At 37.4% G+C, this 18,825-nt stretch overlaps 1 protein-coding gene across 1 annotated transcript in view; it reads left to right on the forward strand.

The window, feature by feature from the left end:
- Positions 1 to 18,825, forward strand: part of PHKB (phosphorylase kinase, beta) — an 83,282-nt gene that overhangs the window by 48,711 nt on the left and 15,746 nt on the right. The window contains 13 exon segments of the mRNA XM_009320298.1: positions 3,924 to 3,979; positions 4,171 to 4,264; positions 8,951 to 9,034; positions 9,508 to 9,612; positions 10,423 to 10,505; positions 10,586 to 10,676; positions 11,606 to 11,667; positions 11,755 to 11,917; positions 12,742 to 12,823; positions 15,447 to 15,504; positions 16,324 to 16,414; positions 18,704 to 18,822; positions 18,824 to 18,825. The exon segment at positions 18,824 to 18,825 is cut by the window's right edge and continues 73 nt beyond it. Of these exon segments, the coding sequence (XP_009318573.1) occupies positions 3,924 to 3,979; positions 4,171 to 4,264; positions 8,951 to 9,034; positions 9,508 to 9,612; positions 10,423 to 10,505; positions 10,586 to 10,676; positions 11,606 to 11,667; positions 11,755 to 11,917; positions 12,742 to 12,823; positions 15,447 to 15,504; positions 16,324 to 16,414; positions 18,704 to 18,822; positions 18,824 to 18,825 (1,090 nt within the window).

Here is an 18,825-nt window from a genome sequence, read left to right on the forward strand (position 1 = left end):
TCGTTTGTGGTAGAAAACTGTGGAATCAAATGAGCAGTATACTAAAAACTTAGTGGCCACTAATACTAAAATATTAATTTGGTCAGTTTATAGTTAAAAGGAAATGTTTTCTCTCCTAATTTAATGCCCCCCAAAACTTATTTTTCACTTTCAGGAAGAGGCCTCCGTACGTTCCCTCTTGGGGAAACGCCAGCGTGGCGCTGGAGCAGGGTTCTCCTCGCTAGTTTTAGTCTGTTCCAAAACACAGTGAAGTCCGACAGCAGTGAGAGAGGTTCTCCTTTGCACTAATTATTTGCTTTGTAATGCGAAATGGTCAGTAGTGTTTCAGGTTAAATCCCATTCAGGAGTTGAAAAGAAAACGGACTCATCCGTGCTCCGTTTCCTTTATTGAAAGAAGATAATGCAGGGCATTTTGTTTCCGTGGGGATAACTCTTTGGAACGGGATTCCTTAGAAGAGCTCGTTTTATTATTCCTTTTTACTGTCTCCGTATCCAGGAGAGATTATATTATAACACAGTTTCGGTTGTTGCATTCTGGTTTGGGAGAATTTAGTGTCTAAGAAGGCCTCTACAGTAACGGTGACGTTTGAGAAATGAGGTGGGGTGGGGATTTTCTGGTTTTGTTTTGTATTTTGCTGGAGCATAGGAAAGCTGATTTATTGCCATCTTACATTTAGTTTCTTATTTAACAAAAAATGTAACCTTACTGAATCGTCAAAGTAAGACTAATTTATCTTCTGGGCTAACTTGAAATCTACGTACGGGGTTGCAGTTACTAATAAATTCTCTGACTGCGTGTGATGACTGTATTCTTTTAATGTTTTGCTTTGTAGACTTAGTAATCGTTTGTGAGGACTTCATTTTAGTTACTGGAAATTAAGGTTAATGCCCACTGACGACGTTGGGAATAGTCAAAACGATGGACTGCTTATTAGTCTATTTTCAGGGAAGTAGGTAACGTGTAAAGAAGGAACTAAAGCTAGTAAGTGTAGGTAGACTGAGATACATTAAGATTTTTCTGCCACCTAAAGTATGTTTAGGGTTAGAGCATGTCTAATTCTGGTGGTTTAGAGAGACGTATCGTATTGGATGATTTGTTTTGTAATGTTAATGATAAGCATATTCCTGCTTTCATTTCTCTTAATACAATTGTCTGCCACGGTTAACACAATTCTAAAATTGTTTAATGTTATTTTAGAATTTAAGGCACACGTGTGTCCGTATTGTATTTCATTTAAAAAGTCTGGTGTGTTAGTAGCATTGGCCATACATCGTTCAGCCGTATTTAGATGCTTCCAGAAGCAGATGTGTTTTGTAACAATTCAGTTGTAGTTTTGTAGCAGCAAGGTGGATTATTTGGGTTAAGTGCAATTTCTTCCATTGCGTGCTATTTCTGTTTTCCCCTTCTCGCTCCACCTGCTCGGAAAGCCCAGTAGGTGCCATTTTAATCGGTGTTCTTGAATATTGTGCCCGTGTTTCAAAACGAATGGGGTTTTTTTCAGAGTTCTGAGATTTCCTGAGAATGTGTGCAGAGAGGCGTATAGCGATAGCATCTGTCCAGTGAGAGTGCAGCTAAAGACTAATACTGAGCTGCTTTCTCTGCTCCTGCCAGGAAAGGAGCCAGGGATTTTTCCCTTTATCCTGCCTCCAACAGTTTATAACCTTGTTAAAAACCATGATTTTTTTTTCTTTTTTTTCTTTTTTGAGAGGAAGAACAACTAATCTGTCTTTTATCTTGGTCTTTGAAAACACTGGGGTATATTTATCATTTGCACAGCATGCAGAATCTAGTTGAAACAGATCCTTCTGCCCACTATCCAGTGTGAAACTGCGAGGCAGAAGGGTGAACCTGGGGGGGCTGGCGGTGTCTGTTGCAGTGTCTTGGGGAGACGGTGATGGATGTTGTGTGAACACCGTAGCTTGCGTTATTAGACAAATGTGAAATCAAACACATTAAAATGGAACTTTTAACAACAACGGGATTTATTTAGTGGAATATTTAGGAGATTAATACTTTTCCACATCTCTTTTTTTTTTTTAAATATGTAGCAAATACTATGTATCACGACCATTATTGAAAAGTGACATACTTTTTCGTGAGTATTGTATCTGTTATCTTGATCTGTGTTTTTCTAGACCAGCACTTGTGATCCTCCAGGCCTTGACATGTTAAATGACAATGAAAGTAACTTTCTGTTTAATGTTACAGCAATCCTGTAGTTGTACAGCAATTATAGTTGTATTTTTCCACAATGCTTTTTCAAAGTCCAGCTATTTTTCACACAGATTTTGTGTTGTGCCAGTTGTGCTGCAGATGCATTTGCTTAGTTATGGCCCATGTTAGAACCACCACTTACTGGCTGCTATAAATGAGTCATGTCATTGGGTTACGTCTGTGCATGAGAGGCGCTAGTCCTGTATCGGAGAAGGACGTACCTCAGTGGAGATGCAGAATACACAGATTTAGGTACGGCTTACAGCTGTGCTTACGCAGTCCCACTCAGCTTATAATTAAGTTGAGCCTTAACTTGAAGACCACTCCCAAGTTAGATCACAGGCTGTCTATAAATCAACAGAGTCTTGGAGGGGGCTCTCATTTTCTGGGGGATCTTTGCTTTTTGTTTTGTAAATGTAATGCCCTGATTACGGTAGAGAATTGGTTTGAGTTTTCTTACTGTCTGTGTAAATGCAACTGGCTGCATGATCAACTTATTCTGAGGAGGAAAATCTTTTAATGTCACTTGAACTTCTGGCTTCTTAGCCTGGTCTCTTTGTGCATGTACTTCGATCGCAAACTTACTTCACGTGGCAAAAACTCCAACATTTTTAGTGGAAATGTAGTGCTGATAGACTTCTGGGAAAACGTTATCAAGAATTTCTTCTGTAAATCCATAAGATCTAACTTGATATCAAGGCTTACAGATGTCTGAACAAGCAAGCGTTCACCCTGAACTTCTTGTTCTAAATCGATGTGTCTATCCATCTCTCTTCACAGAAAAAGCTGTATTTTTATAGAATCAATTGATGGAAGATGTATTTAACTTTTGTCATTCATGTTCTGGTAGTTTCTAGGCAAAAGTAGACAAAAAGCATTTTAGGAATGAAAATGTGCGCTGCTCTTAGTTTTTTGATTTTACAGTCATTGAATGCCAGAGAAGAAATGAACAAGGAGTAACTCAGACATCTCATTTTTTAGCTGCTAATGCATGCTGCCAATGAAAAGAAAGGTGAATTGCCATTGCAAGACCCCGGGAGGTTGAGTCAATGATTTCACCCAACATGTTGAATTCATTCCTATTTGCATGGTTTCCTGATGTAAAATACTAGTATTTATTTCAAACGTGAAGTATCTGTGTTATAAACGATGCAAGGAAATGCTGTTATCTCCTGTAAAATGTAATATATCTTTCATACAACTGTAAAGAGTTGCCGTCTGGTCAAAATATTTCAGAGTAAAGGGTTGAAATCATCAGTTCATTATTTTAAACTGAACATTACCGGTTACCCAAATAGCTGAGTTATTTCACTCTTTACAAAAATGTGTATCATTATGTCATATCAGGCATAAAGGAAATACATCGATTGTATACATTCTAAATTTAGATTAAAATAAAAAGAACAAAACAAAACAACAAACCAAACCAAACAGTGGAAATGATTACCAGAAACCTATTTATTATTAATTCTCCAAAATGCATCTCGCAAAGTATTACTGATAGGATAGTCTTCCCATAGTTTTGAGATTTATAAGTTTTAGTCCTGCATTGTTCTTTCAATTTGTTCACACAGTAAGAAAAAGCAATGCAGGCAGCGATGCCTGTCATACTTGGGAATTGTTTAAATAGCCATTGTCCCTATTCATGCCACGTCTAACAAAATACTTAGTTAGCGATGCCAATAAATGTTTTTTCATTATTTTCTAGGGCCCTTTGGAAAACGATTTGGTAGTACATGTGGCCCTGATAGCAGAAAGTCAGCGGTATGTATTTACTTTCCTTAAGAATGTATATATTAAGGAAGTCTTGAACAATAGACATCTTAAATTTGCTAACGGTATTCGAGGAAGCGTAGCATACAATACTGCTACTCGTCTATCTGCTGCCAAGATAATTGTTAAAACTACGACTGTTCTGTGATTTGTCATTAAATTTGTCATTATTTTGTTGGTAGCCTACAAGTTTTTCTGAACACATATGGAATCCAAACTCAGACCCCCCAGCAGGTGGAACCAATTCAGATATGGGCTCAAAAGGAACTTGTCAAAGTAAGGAATTCTGCATTTAAAATTATTTATCTGTCTATAAGTGTCTTTTCTAACAATAGGAATTTATACCAAGCTATTAGACTTGTATCTCCTTAAGCTTGTTATCTACCTTTTTGTGTTAGTCAATTGCAAGATACGCTGACGCTGGTCAGTTATACGTGCCTAGTTAGAGCTTTCAGTGAAACACTGAAGCCCAGATGTTCTATATTATCTGATGAGGCTTATTACCTGAGCCGCTTTCAAAGAATAATGAATGACTAATACAATTTCAACAATATTAATAGCACAGTAGACTAAGTGAAACTTGATGGAGAAACAAGCAAATGAGCAGTAGTTAAAGAAACAGATTAAGGCAGTAGGCATAAACCATCGTATAATTTCATAGTGTAGCCCCTGTAACAGGCATTATACAGTCTTCTGTGGTTTTTTTAGCGGTCCCGTGAGTTGACTATATCCAGGAGGTTTGGTGTTTAAACCCTTTTCGGTTTACCCCTTTACCTCAGCACATTTAAAAATCGATGGTCAAAAATTTCTGGCCTGAAGGACGTCTTCAGAATCCCCTTCATCCCTTGTGAAGGCTTCAGGTTTTCCTTTTTCTATACAGGCAAGGAGTCTCCTCGTGGAGTACCGTACCCTTTCACTTCAAAGGCTGGCCCTTTTAGCTCTTATCTGTACTGAGCCTCCCTGATGATGCCAGCCTAGATGCATCCGTTCAGGTAGCTGCCAACGCCACGTGAAGCCAGCAGTCAAAGACGAATGGCAGCTACAGGCCGTACTGGTCCATTTCAGCGTTCTCTTAGCACTACCACGGCCTCTTTTTTGTTCAGTCACTGTTAGTACTTTATATATAGCACTTCGGCTACACTGAGTATGTGCTTCCAGCTTTCCACTGCTGTTCGTCCTGGAAATACATTTAAATGCCAGAGACTATGACAAATGCTGCTCTGAATGATAAATGCGTTGATCAGCAATTGGAGGCAAACTTGTCAAAAGTCCTAATAAAAATCTGTATGAGTACTGGGTGCCTATTTACCTCTCTCTCTGATATACCTGGACCCTTCCTCTGAAAAAGCCTTGAAAATAGTCCCGCTGTACATAAAGCTGCAGGAACCTGTCAGACAGGTAAGCTGATCCCGAATCACGGATGTGCACTTGACATATTTTGTACTTCACCACCTGAGTTTGATCGTGGATCGGGTACATAAAGAGTTTGTCCAACTCGGAATTACACAAATTGTCTCAAACAAGAGTGATGAATTCTGGATGTCTGGGGGAAGTATAATGAATGTAGTTAGTCTGTCAATCCTGAAGTTGCAGTTGTGGGACAAATCGCTCTGCGAGTCTCTCCCTCTGAAATCAGGATCACGTGGCTGATGCCATTAATCTGTACCAGAAGCCTGTAGGACACAGAAAAAAGTAAAACCAAAAATAGAGAACGTAGCAACGTACTTTGGGCTTCCTAAGTTTGTGAGGATAACTGATGTACCAAAACCTTGCTAGCTCATTCAGAAAACGCTTACCCCAACTAATGACTGCCACTAACACCTGAGAAATACTGAAACAGAGAGAAAAGAAATACCCTTGTTTACATTCAGCCTTGTTCATTTCTCAGCCCATTTTTGCTCACTAGTTTTCTTGGTAATGTATTCCAAAATGGATTCTCACTGACTGTGTTTGTCCTGAAATTCCATATGTGAAATTTCGGTTTAACAAATAGATACTCCATAAATTTACAATAGAAGTATATATTGTGTCTCAGTCATCCATCATTTCTTTGGTCTCCCTGTCAAAAAGATGAGACCTTCATTAAGTTTTATTATTATCAACTAATTTCCTATATAAGCTATGACAACTTCTGTATTAGGATTTATTTTTCAAAAGCTGGCGAGACATCTGGCAATTCTGACATTTGCTTTATACTTGTGATGGGTAGGTACATCTGCCTCATCAAAATTTACTTTTAAAAAGAAAGTCATGAAAATATTAAATCGCGTGATGCAAACCGTCTTCCTAGAGGGCTTCCAGAAAAGGCTGCGCTGTAGCTGTAAAGCTGAATAGCTGTGCAGCTGAAGTAATGAAAGTGTTTGGGGCATTAGGAGAACTGAGGTGTGATCCGTGGGCTTATGCAAAAAACCAATACACACCAAAAAGCAAACGAACAAAAAAACCCTGGTAATATTTGTCATCCTTTGTGGGGAGGGGAAGCTACGGCTGGAACAATTATCTGTAGTTTTGGGAAAAGGGGGTTGATCCATAGAGAACAGGGATGTTAAGATTCGCTATTCCGATGCTGTCAGCTCCCAGTAGTGTTTAATTAGAAACTTTTGAACTGCTCTAGTGGCACATGAGAAGAGTTTGAACGTCTAGGCTTATCAACGGGCTCGTGCCCAAAAAAGTAGTGTAAAAAGAAACAAAGGGATGAGGGGAAGACATTGGTTCAGGAAAATTAGGGATTGAAAGTAGGACTGGGGTCGTGTAAACAGATCCACAAAGTCTAGGGCGGGGACTGAAAAGAGGAGGAAGAGGAAAACAAGAAAATGGGAGACGATGCATGCAATATATAGAGAAAAAGTATATATGTAGTGGAAGTACAGTACAGGAGAATCGCAGAATACTCCATAGGCACAGACTGATAACACAAAAGAACACAGAAACAGATGGTGTGCAAGACCACTCTAGTTTGATTCACTCTCAAATGAACCCAACAATCCAGTCTGCTTTCGCAGCTGTTTCTTGCTATTAGCAGCTCTAATATTCCAGAACTGAAGGGCATTTTAATCAAAAGAAAACCCGCCTGAAGCAGCTGGACTTGCATGAAACTGTACTCTTGTGCAGGTACTCTGGCGCTGAATCAGAACTGGTTTTGATTGTAACAGATGACGATGGAAGGCTATTACTGGAAGATGACATTGCTTTAGTAGACCGTAGAACAACAGGAGGCCTCAAGCTAAAGAAGGAGTTGTCAAGGGAAGAGACAATATTACAGTACTCCTGGAGTTCTTTTTTTGTTAAGAAAGCATTTTATGTCTGACGTTCTAAGACATAAAATAGCAATTTTGTTCTAGCAAAATGAAGGTCCTTGTAGTGTTAAATTGCAACGTCTACTGCCATTCTAGTCTCCGTTATTTACTACAAAAAAGGGTTCAACATTCTTTTGGCTTTGTTACGTATAGACAGGTTGTTTAAAGCTGTCAATGTTTTGATGTCTCCATTCCTTTCCCACTTGAATACGGTTACTTAGCCTGGACAAACAGGTGATGTAGGTAATTTTGTTTGTTTTCTTTTTTTAAATAGTTCTTGGTATTAATGCAGAAACACAGGCAATACAGGAAGGCCCCAAGCTGACAGCAGTAAAAAGCTGTGGAGTGTAATGTTTGTTCCAATGTTCACTTTCGTTTGCTTCTGAATTCTCTTCCTATAACATAAAGAAAGATCGAGCTTAGGAAAATGTTCTGAAGTTTTAGTAATAGTGGGTGCCTTACCTAAAACAGCACAAATAAGGAAAAAATGACACCTTTCAGTCTGGTTTAACTGATACGTTTATACTGTCTTGCTCACAGCTTAGTGGGTTTTTATGGTTTTATTCTCATACGCTGTAATAAATGAAGATTATTTCTTTAATATGCAAGTGTTACAAAATTATATCGGTTGAAGTAATACTAGGCATATGTAATTCAACTCAAATAAGAATGAAGGAACGAATAATGAGATAATTCTCTCTTGCTTGTGTTGTTGATGCGTTAATTTTGCAGGCCTTTGCTAAAATTAGAATAAAGATCTTTAAAGAGTTCCTGTATTACTGTTTTGCCTTTGTATCCACATCGGAAAAGCACTACAGAAGGCAAAATTGGCCAGACAGTAGATGCAGATGATCCTTTAAAAAATGGTCTTTTAAAAAAATTATTTCAATGAGCAATTTGAAGATTTTAAAAATATTTTAATTATATAGGTTAGAAAAATAATAGGAGTAAGAAGGTAAAAATAAGACTTAATACAGGAAACAACAAGTTTTAGTTGAATTTGGAAACTATGCAGATAGGCAGGACTCTGGTGCTTTGCCCACGCCCAAAGTTGCACCCATGTGTCCTAATCATAGCATCGGGATCCTACCCAGCACTCCTGCTTACCCTTAATGAAGACATCTCTCTTTTAATGTGAACCACTATTCACTGCATTTTCACCTTCGTGGGTAAGGTGAAAATCCTTCATCCTCGCAAAATTATGATTAGAAGGAGGGAAGGGAAACTGTCACGCCGTATCCACAGCGCAGCACTGGTCTGCCGGAGGTGACGTGCGTTGCACTGGAATGACTGACTGACTGACTGTCAGGGAGCAGACTGCTTGCGTCTTGTCTTCTCGCAGCTTGTGTTTCTTGCTTCCATTACCTGGTTGATTTCTCCTTGCTGTAAAGATACCTGTTGTTATCAAAAGAATTAAATTTGGTCTTCGAACTGTACATTTACCAAATCCAGTGTTCTCTTACTTCATTGATTGCGGTTATATAGATGTATGTTTGGAAAAAAAAAAAAAAAAAGGAAAAAACCCAGTAGAAATAATGACCACATTTTATGAATCGTGTTTTCTGATTAAAGCAGAACGCACGCAGCTTTCTATGTGAGACCCAGTAGGAGCATAAGAAAGGCTTATATCTAGGTTTCCCTCAGTTTTCATGGTTCTTTCTCACAGGCTTACTTCCATTTGGGAGTCAATGACAAACTGGGATTATCTGGAAGACCGGACAGGCCTATAGGATGCCTTGGAACATCAAAGGTTGTTGCAAGAAATTTTTATATTGTTGTTACTGATGTATATTTCAGATAAACATTGAATTAGTCTCGGAATGATTTTAAATAGGATTGAAATATAATTTTATTCTATGCATATATCTTATTTTAAAGTGCTCGTAATGCATTTTGCTATTATGAATGTGCATGCTCTGTCTTACTATTAAACTGTCATATGTTTCCTAGACATCCAATTACAGTAATACTTGGCCAAAATAGGCTGAATGGTGATGAAGTGAACTGCTTTAACTGAAATGGAATCTAGATCTGCATACCTAATAAAAAACAGAGTACCTAAAATTAGATTTGTAGGCTTTATCTTAAATATTTGTTTTAATTCAACTGTTCTACATTGGTTATTACTTTGATAGTTTCAAAATACCTTTTTTTCCTTTTCAGCTACTTCAGTGCTTCAGATATTTTAAAGAAAAGATTAATGGAAGCTTTCTCTCTCAACAGATTTATCGAATACTAGGAAAGACTGTAGTTTGCTACTCGATCATTTTTGATCTAAGTGATTTCTACATGTCCCAGGATGTTATGATGTTGATTGATGACATTAAGGTATTTATCTGTAACTTTTTCTTTGAGAAACTGACAAAAACAGAGTCTGTAGAAGAATAAACTGTGAAGTTTGACGAAATAGAAGACTGAGAGGGGAACACTGTATAGTGTGTGTTCTTCTAATACAAAAACAAACTCGCAGTTTATGCTGGGAAGTGTATTAAGATGAATATCCTATCAGCCCAGTACGAGTTCTAGTGAGTATCTCTATCTGACAAAAAAACTCACCCAAAAGTGATGGGGAATGGTGTAGCGCAGCACGCAAGTTATCATTTGTTTCTTTGGGAAACTGGTCTGTTTAGGGGAAATATGAAAGCCTCACCTGGAGAAAATATTACTTGACTTTGCACAAATATTAAAAATGTCCTTCCTTCCCTAACTTTTAAGGCAGGCAGCAGTGCAAAGCTTACCTGTCAAGTCCCCTGTGCTTGAGCAGCTACCTGCAGTGCATAGGTGGCGGCACTGGTTATTCCATGCTAGTGGCTACAATTCGAGCCCTGGATTCCCATGCCTACTTACTAGGTCATTACGTGTAGTTCAGTAGACCGCACTCTGACTAGCGGTTTAGTCTGTGATCAGTGTATGCGCTAGGAGTATTTCCAGAAAAGTTGTGAAATAGCAGGGCTTGAAAGCAGCTTATATTCGTTGAAGAAATCTGTTAGTGGCTTATTAACTAAGGGGTTTTTAATCTGTTGGGTGTTTCAGTGCTGTTGTTTTATGATAGCTCTTCTAGTGTCTTGCACTGTGTATTCTGGTACGTTGTGCTTGTGTGGGGTTTTTTTTGTGACGAACGTATTATTTCTTACCTAGAATGCACTGCAGTTCATTAAGCAGTACTGGAAAATGCATGGTCGTCCCCTGTTTGTTGTACTTATCCGTGAAGACAATATAAGGTAGAGAGAGAGAAAAGCATCATTTGCAGTGTGGTATTTACCTGATAGCAAGATTAATGGAGTTCTGTTTCAAATTTCAGAGGGAGCAGATTCAATCCAATATTAGATATGTTGGCAGCCTTTAAAAAGGGAATTGTTGGCGGAGTGAAAGTTCATGTTGACAGAGTACAGGTATGATGTTCTTCCTGAATGCTGTGTTCTTATCTCCTAGTACTGGTACGTGTATTCTTACTACTTTTGTTTGTCATGTGACTTCTAAGTATTTTATTTAGTATCATAAAATTAAGGAGTCAAGACCCAAGACATTCGGTACGGTTTTTGTCTTAGCTTATATTATTGTTAAAATAAACATGGGCTTATTTCAATTCCTTTTGATGAGTCTTTCGAAAGTGATAAAATTCACAGAGGATTTTCAGAAGGGAGAAGGGGTTTTTTTATGTTCGGCAATCTTGTGAAATTACCAGCAAAGGATAAACCCACCATGTCAGGCACTGAGGGATTTCTTTTGATTAGATAATCAATGAGGGGGAAAAAAAAAGGTGCTTCACACATATTAAAATTCTTACAAGAACTAAGATCTAGTTTTAACATCTTTGCTGTTTCAATTAACCTAAAAGCAGGAACCTTACTACATTCCTACAGAGTAGGAAATGCTATTATGTTGCGTTTTCCTGTAACATCACTGAGACTGATGGGAAAACTACCCATCCTTCAGCGATCCCTGAAACAATGAGCATTACGATCCAGAACACGGGTGTCGTGCAGGACTCTGAGGAATGCAAATCCTTATCTCGGGTGTTTTCATCAAACCTGTTTTGGGGAGGGGGGCTGGACGTTGCTTGATTACGCTGTACACTGTAGGCAAAAGAACAGCAGAATGCCAGCAAAAAAGAGACAGCAGCCCCGAGAGGCTTCTGCTGTCTTACGCGAGATCGTAAGAAAGAGGAAAGATACTCTGAAAATGCAAAGATATTTGGCACTGTAGATAAAGAAACTACTTTCTCAGTGGAAACCACCAGCAACATATTGAGATCAAAAGACGACTATATAGTTACGTACATTTCTGCATCTTTTTTCATTTTTTCAATTTCTCATTTCAGACATTAATATCTGGAGCAGTTGTTGAACAACTTGACTTCCTAAGAATCACTGAAACAGAAGAGTAAGGCTGTGTGTAAATAATAATGATGAAGTACTTGATAACTAAAATATTTTCTGAACTATGAAGAAATGAAATATTATTTTTCAGGGCTCCTGTATTTAAGAGTTTGGAGGAGTTGGATCTTCCAAAACATTCAAAAGTCAAGAGGCAGTCTAGTACTCCAAATGCTTCTGAACTTGAGCAGCAACCAGATGTAAATATTAATGACTGGAGAAACAAGTCAACATATGAGATCCTGCAGAAACTTAATGTAAGAAAACTTGATAAAAATACAGTGTAACTTCATTATCATGAAATGAGAAATTATGTGCTGGTATTCTTTTTAACAGCAGCCTACTTAGATCAACATGATTAGTGTCATGGTTCAATGTTAATCAAGTAGCTAGTAAAATGCCTGATGTTTCTCTTCGTACTTGGGGAATCTTCCTCTTGACAGTCCTTTATCTTAACATCACAGAACTTTCTGGCCCTTCGTGCTGTAACTGTTGGCTTCCACTTGTCCCAGCTCCCCAGATCTTCTTCTGGTAATAAATGACCATCTAAAAGGGGATCCATTTGTCATGTGTCTTATGAATAGATATTTTATTGCTAGACTAAAATGCAAAAGACTTGAACAGTTGGCATTCACTCTGATAGACTGGTAACTTCTTAATGAGACATTAAGATCTGGCATTTTTCCTGCATCTAGAGGAAAACTACCAGTGACTGTTTCTAGATCCAGTGCTCAACAGGAACACACAAAGTATCCTACTTGGCTCCCTATGTCATTACAAGCGTTTCTGCTGTAAATGACAGGACCCAAGAACAGAAAATCAGGAAACACTTCTGAGGCCAATTTATAACAACGTAACTTGAACCATGGAGAAGCCTCTGCAAGCAGCAGTGACAAGGACACAGCATACATAGGGCATGAAATAGTTGGGAAGTCCCCTTAAAAACGAAATTTGTAGACTTTTTTTTTAATTAAAAAAAAGGCCCTTTGGTTTCACTTGAAATTTCTAATAGCTCTTCTGGTTTTGCTTCACTGAATATCTGAAGGCAATTTGTGGTTATGCTGTTGCTGGTTTTTTTAAGGACTGCAATTGCCTAGCAAGTCAAGCATTACTCTCGAGTATATTGCTTAAAAGGGAAGGACCGAATTTTATCACCAAGGAAGGTAAGAGCTTCTTTCATTTGACTATTCTGAGTATTTCAGGAAGCAGCTGTATGTTTAGTTGTAATGAACATGAATAATGGCCATGCATGCAGGCAGTCGTGTAGCTATCTCCTTTGCCATTTAAAGCAATTTTTGCATTAAATGGGACATGCAAATTCATAGCGCGGTGGGGAATGAGCTGCTAAATGTATGAACTCTTTTAGATTGTTTGTAGGCAGGTGCTCTATCTGGTTGTAATTTTGAACACATAGATATAAAAAACAGGGGATTTAACCTTGTATAGAAAACTGAAACTAAAGACAAGTTTGCGTGTCTGTAACATTTAGTCTGAAATGTGTGAAGCTTTATACTGAATTTTTATTTTACTTGTATGTAATCAGGCTAATTCAATATATCTGTCAATCTTACTCTAATTTTGTATTATGGCTTTGTATCAGAGCACAGGATTTAAATTAATGTAAAATAATTCAGCAGAGGCTACTAAGGCTTGTGGCTTTTGTGCTGCAAGGTTTGGTGTGTTTTTTTTTCCAAAGACTGCTTATTAGCTGCCTTTGTATATATGAATATGCCTCAGAAAAAGAGGAATGTTAAGATCAGATAATATTCTCTTAGTTATTCATCAAGCAGTGTAACTCACCACCTCATGTTACAGAGCCCCGCTTCATAATTTTGATACAGGACAACTGGTTCTTGTGACGAAGAGTTGTCATTTTGACATAAATATACATTATATCCATATTGCTATATTAAAAATGTCATGGAAAACAATGTAAAGTGGAATAAAATTCATTGGCTGATACACAGTGCATTGTTGAAATACAATGTGAATCCAAAGTCATGGTCGGAATCTGAGCGTTAGGCATGCGTAGCCTCTGAAGCAGGCTTTTTTGCCACTGTTACCTGTACTGTTGTTGGGCTTTGAGAGCCTCAGTAGCTTTCTATAGTCCTTTGTAGGCTGTGTCCTTCTTTGCTCTGGAAACAACTTGAGGCAGACTTCCTAACCTCTGTAAGCAACCAGCATAGCCACTTTTGACCATTAGATCATGATGACGAACTTAAAAACTCTCTTGAAACCATTTAGGTCAAAGAAGTACTGTTGTGCCTCTGACTGTTCAGAGCTAACTTGTATAGACCTTTTTGTGCCATCCCATATGAAGCTGTAGATGATGATAACCTTTTTAATATGCACCTTGCATTAAACAGTCTGAGTCACTGACTAAAAGTTCCTGTCCTCCTACGACTGGAGATTACTGAGGCTGACATTAAATAATCACACAATCAATAAAACAAATCTAAAAATAAAAGCTGAAGAACCTTGGATGTTCCAGCTGACAGGCACAGGCTATGATTTTGTGAGTCAACTTCCGCTACTGTTGTTACAGATGAACTTACTGTTCACCAGTAAGTGCCTGGCATGAAAAACACTACCATTCCATCTGAGAATTTAAAATCTAGAAGCTAAATGAAGTCTAAATAATGGAGCGTTCATCACCATTTTTACCTTTAACATAATGGTCCCCACTTGACCCCTGCACAGTTGAAGGGATGTCAGTATACCAAGTTGATGCACTAAGATCAACTATGGGCTGACAAAAGAATGGTATCTAGCGTTCTGATTAATGTACTTCATGCCTTCTCTGAATCCTGGACCTACCTACTTTGACTTAGAAGCAGTGCCCTTCTCGTTTCCTGCCCTCTCTTTTTTAGGTCGTGTCCGTACAGCATGAGGCTAGTTTAATACATAACACTGCACAAAATGTTCTCTTTGGTTTTGGCACACAGAAAATCAGCTTGGAGAGGAAGAGCAGTAAATCAGTAATACAATGTCTTATATATCTGTCCAATATCCCCTGCTGTACTCTGCAACAGTGATAATTAGCTTCACTAGAGTAGTGCTGTAACGCGCCTGATTACCGAAGCTAGCTCACCCAGTCACTTAGGTATCTTTGTGGGCAGCTTATTGTGGTTATTCAGGGCAGAGCCACAAAGCAGTGAAAGATCCTCTCTTTGGCACTCTCCCAACTTCCTGTAAAAGGAAAGTCTCACGTTCCACATGACTAACCAGGTGATCTATTGTTCATATACAAAGCTGAAAACAACTCGTGTCTTGGATATCAGCTGTTGCAAACTTTGTCCAAACCTAACATCACTTCAGTGAACTACACTGTCAAGCACAAGACTTCCCTGTTGCTTCCTGTAGGTTTTAGCTCAACAAAGAGGCAAGACAGTGGAGGGAGTATCTACATCCCGTACCCAAAACATAAGCTGCAGTTTGAGGATGTACCTTATGATGGGCATGTACCTTTATAGGCCAAATCTGTACGTAGGTTAATTTTCCCCAATATATTGCAAGAATAGGTGATATCATAAGTCTCTCTATAGCATGCGCAGCAAATTTAGCTGAAATCTGGTTTGGCTTCTTGCATAACAACATTCAACTGGATGACAGGGGACTTGATTGCATCTAAATTTTTAGATGTTGAGCACAATAGGTAAGTGCTTTACTAAAGCTGATGCAGAATTAACTGATCTCATCAAATTTACCTTATTACTATTAAATGAAAACCTGTGCATCTCTTTTGTTTGTGTTTTGTTTGTGGTTTTTCTTTTTAAATGCATTTAGGTACTGTTGCTGAGCATATTGAAAGAATCTATAGACGAGCTGGCAGCAAAAAGCTCTGGTTTGTATACATGTATCATGTTCCTTTTGTTTTACGCCAATTTTTTTTTTTTCCTAGTGTGTTTATAGAGAGTAAAGCCAGATCCTTAGGCAGTTGAAGGAGGAAAGAAAAAAGGACGGCTTTACTGACAAAATTGTATTGGTTCATTGCAGCTTAAGATCTGGTCTATAATGCTTTAAAAAAAAATTAAGAAGTATTTTCTTACTGTTGTCTTTTAAAATATAAAAGAGTAATACGCTGGTTTTGCTATGACTGCTACTGGCGATATACAGTTCCCGTTAAATTCAAATAAAGAGAAAAGAATACTAATATTCTTATTTCTTACAGGGCACGATAAAATATTTTCAATAGCTTTCTGTAGTAAGACTGGTGATCAAATACAAGTCAGTTAAGTTCATACCCTTACACAGTTTATTTATTGCCCAGAAATAATTTGCTTGGAGCCTGACTTTGTCACAATAATTTTAAAAGGTTTCAGCAAGTAGGTTGCTATTTACATGTTATTAATTTCTTTGTCCTGAAGCTCAGTAGAAATTTCATTTCTTTTTATCGAAGAAATGAGTTGAGCCTGTCCTGAATTCTGTTCTCTCACTCCGTAACTTTTCCTAGCAGATGAGTCTGTAAATATAAAATTTGTTTCTCGTTTTTCATTTTAGTCTGGTCATACAGTTAACTGGGCCTTTGCCAATAATAAGGGAGAACCAAAATACCTTGGGTGGTATTTTTTGTAAAGAATAAAAATCACAAGTACTTTTAGAAACAAAATATGTAAACTGTTTTTCATTTCTCTTCCATGGTTGCCATGTGACATACATATAGGTTGGTGTTGCGCTACAGTGCTGCATTTGCACAGAAATTTTCTTCTTCTATAGCCCCACATATTACTACTTTACTGGTACATGGGAAACAGGTAAAGTGCCCCAGAGGTCTGAAATGGAGCTCCGTGAGATTCTATTTTTTTTTGCTTATTTGTATTTTGATAGTATCAGCTAATGCATTTCTGAAATGCTTTGCTCTTGATCTTAAGAAGCGCGTAGCAGTTTTCACAGGAAATCAACATCAGCTGTTGGAATTTTTTACTAACACTATACAATATTACAACTCGTTCATTGTCTCTGTGGATAAATGATTCTTAGTAGCCTAAAAGCCTGTGCTAGAAAAGCTCACATACGGGTCTATTAGGTTTGTATTTTGTCAGGAAATTATTATTAAAAGCATATACATCTTTAACCATTAACTGTATATATGAAAAAATGCTTTTCTTAGAAGTTACAGCTAGTTCTTAACCTAGCAGTTTACACAAGTCTCTTCTTTTCATGCTACCCATGCAAAATATTACCTCAGCATGGAAAACAAAACAAAGCCTTGGTGTTACATGTTGTACTTTCTCTTGCAAAATCTTTCTAACTCTTCCTTAAATAGACTAAAAAAAATTACCAAGCTTATCTTGCAAAATTATGAAAACGTCACGAAAGAGAAGCTGGTATCTCTTACCTGTCTGTTTTCAAGATGATGCTGAGAAAAGAACAACAAGCTTTTTATGGAGCTGGTAGTTTAATGAATTCTAACTGAATTTATTTTTGATCCATTAACCGATATCTAGACTAAAAAATGAAAACCCATAGAAGATTACATAAAATACGATCCAAATTCTGCTTTACAAATAATGTATGTATTTACTGAGCTAGTTTTGAGATCTCTGCTGTGGCAGACTTCAAACTTATATATGAATTCATTAAACTAGCTTTTGATATGTAGTGGGATTGCTCTTGTTTTCTGCCCTCAGGTCTGTTGTGCGCTTCGCAGCAAGTCTTTTAGGTAAACTAGTGGACAGCCTTGCACCATCTATTACTAATGTTTTAGTTCAGGGCAAGCAGGTAAGTCTTTACTCCTCAGAAATGTATTAAGGAATGACAACACAGAAACTAAATAAATGGGCTTTTTAATTTTGAAGGCCTCTGACGCTTCTCTTAAAAGTACCCAATGGCTTAAAAAAATCATTACTGAAGAAGAAAAATCCAGAGAAAATAAAGATATATTGAATACTTGCATATACTATGACCTAATAAATTTATTTAATGACAGAACAATACTGAAAAGACAGTTCAGTGTCTAGATAAGAAGGGAAGAGGCATGATTTACATAACTCCTTAGATTTTATATATATATGCCCTCTTATTTCACAAAAGTAGATGGAGTAAAGTAATAAAGCTTCTTTTTAAGACTTACTTAATGAAGATGTAGCCACTCTCTCTGTAATTGAGCCTAAGACAACGGATGGGTGGCAGTTGAGCAAAAAGTCTTTCAGGATTTGAGTTTTCTGTTCCAAACAAAGTTTACTCATCAGTGTTTCTACCTTTCCTAAGGAGAACTTTTTTTTTCTCCTAGCACAATAATTTTAATTAAGTTCATGAAGAGCTGTTTCCAAATAGTAGGAATTGGATATTATGTATTTTGGTATTAAAATATGTGTATGCATACACTTACCTGTATGCAGTGCTATTATGACAGATTTGTCGTTGTCTTACTCCAGACTGGGTATGTGCTTCTGGTGCTACATAACTATAAAGGAAGCTGCACCCGCATGCAGCATGATTTGTAGCTTTTTATTCTCATCTTTTTAACCTAACTTGCCTTCATTGATCCCTTTATAATAACAATCTTTATTACAGGAGAAAAATTAGTGTTGTTGTGTTTTACTGACAGCAGATTAAAAGCAAATCAGAGTTTTAACAAAATTCCTTTTTCTGTGGTAAAACAATCCAGAACCAGCAATATATTTTCTTCAAATGAAGGCTGTAACTTTTAGGATACTATTAGAGATAAGAAAAAAACCCTATTAATTTAATTCTGAATTTTAAGTGAGCTCCACAGCTGAAATATCAGAAATGAAAGACTATTTAAACATAGCATACAGTTGTGATTACACAGCCAGTTTTGAAACCAAAGCAGTGGTTTTGTACTTTTATTTTCATTTGGAAAAATGTATTTCATATTTACTGTGGTCTTTAGTGAATTTTGTTATTTTAATAGCATCCAACTAACAGTATTAACAAGCATCAGTCATTGAGATAAAATTATTTTTGTACTGTGAAATTTTATCAAGAAAAGCAGAGTTCATGAAGCTTCATTTCTGAATTGCTTCTATGGTGGTTTTATTCCTGTCCATATCTTCTGAATTGTTTTCAATATTCCGTAGGTGACACTTGGAGCTTTTGGCCAAGAGGAAGAAGTTATTTCTAATCCGTTATCCCCAGGAGTGATTAAGAACATCATCTATGAAAAATGTCATTTACAAGATGAAAGAGAAGCCGTAGTTCA

The sequence above is a fragment of the Pygoscelis adeliae genome, unplaced genomic scaffold (assembly GCF_000699105.1).
Source record: "Pygoscelis adeliae isolate BGI_AS28 unplaced genomic scaffold, ASM69910v1 Scaffold62, whole genome shotgun sequence".
In the NCBI taxonomy this organism is placed as follows: domain Eukaryota; kingdom Metazoa; phylum Chordata; class Aves; order Sphenisciformes; family Spheniscidae; genus Pygoscelis; species Pygoscelis adeliae.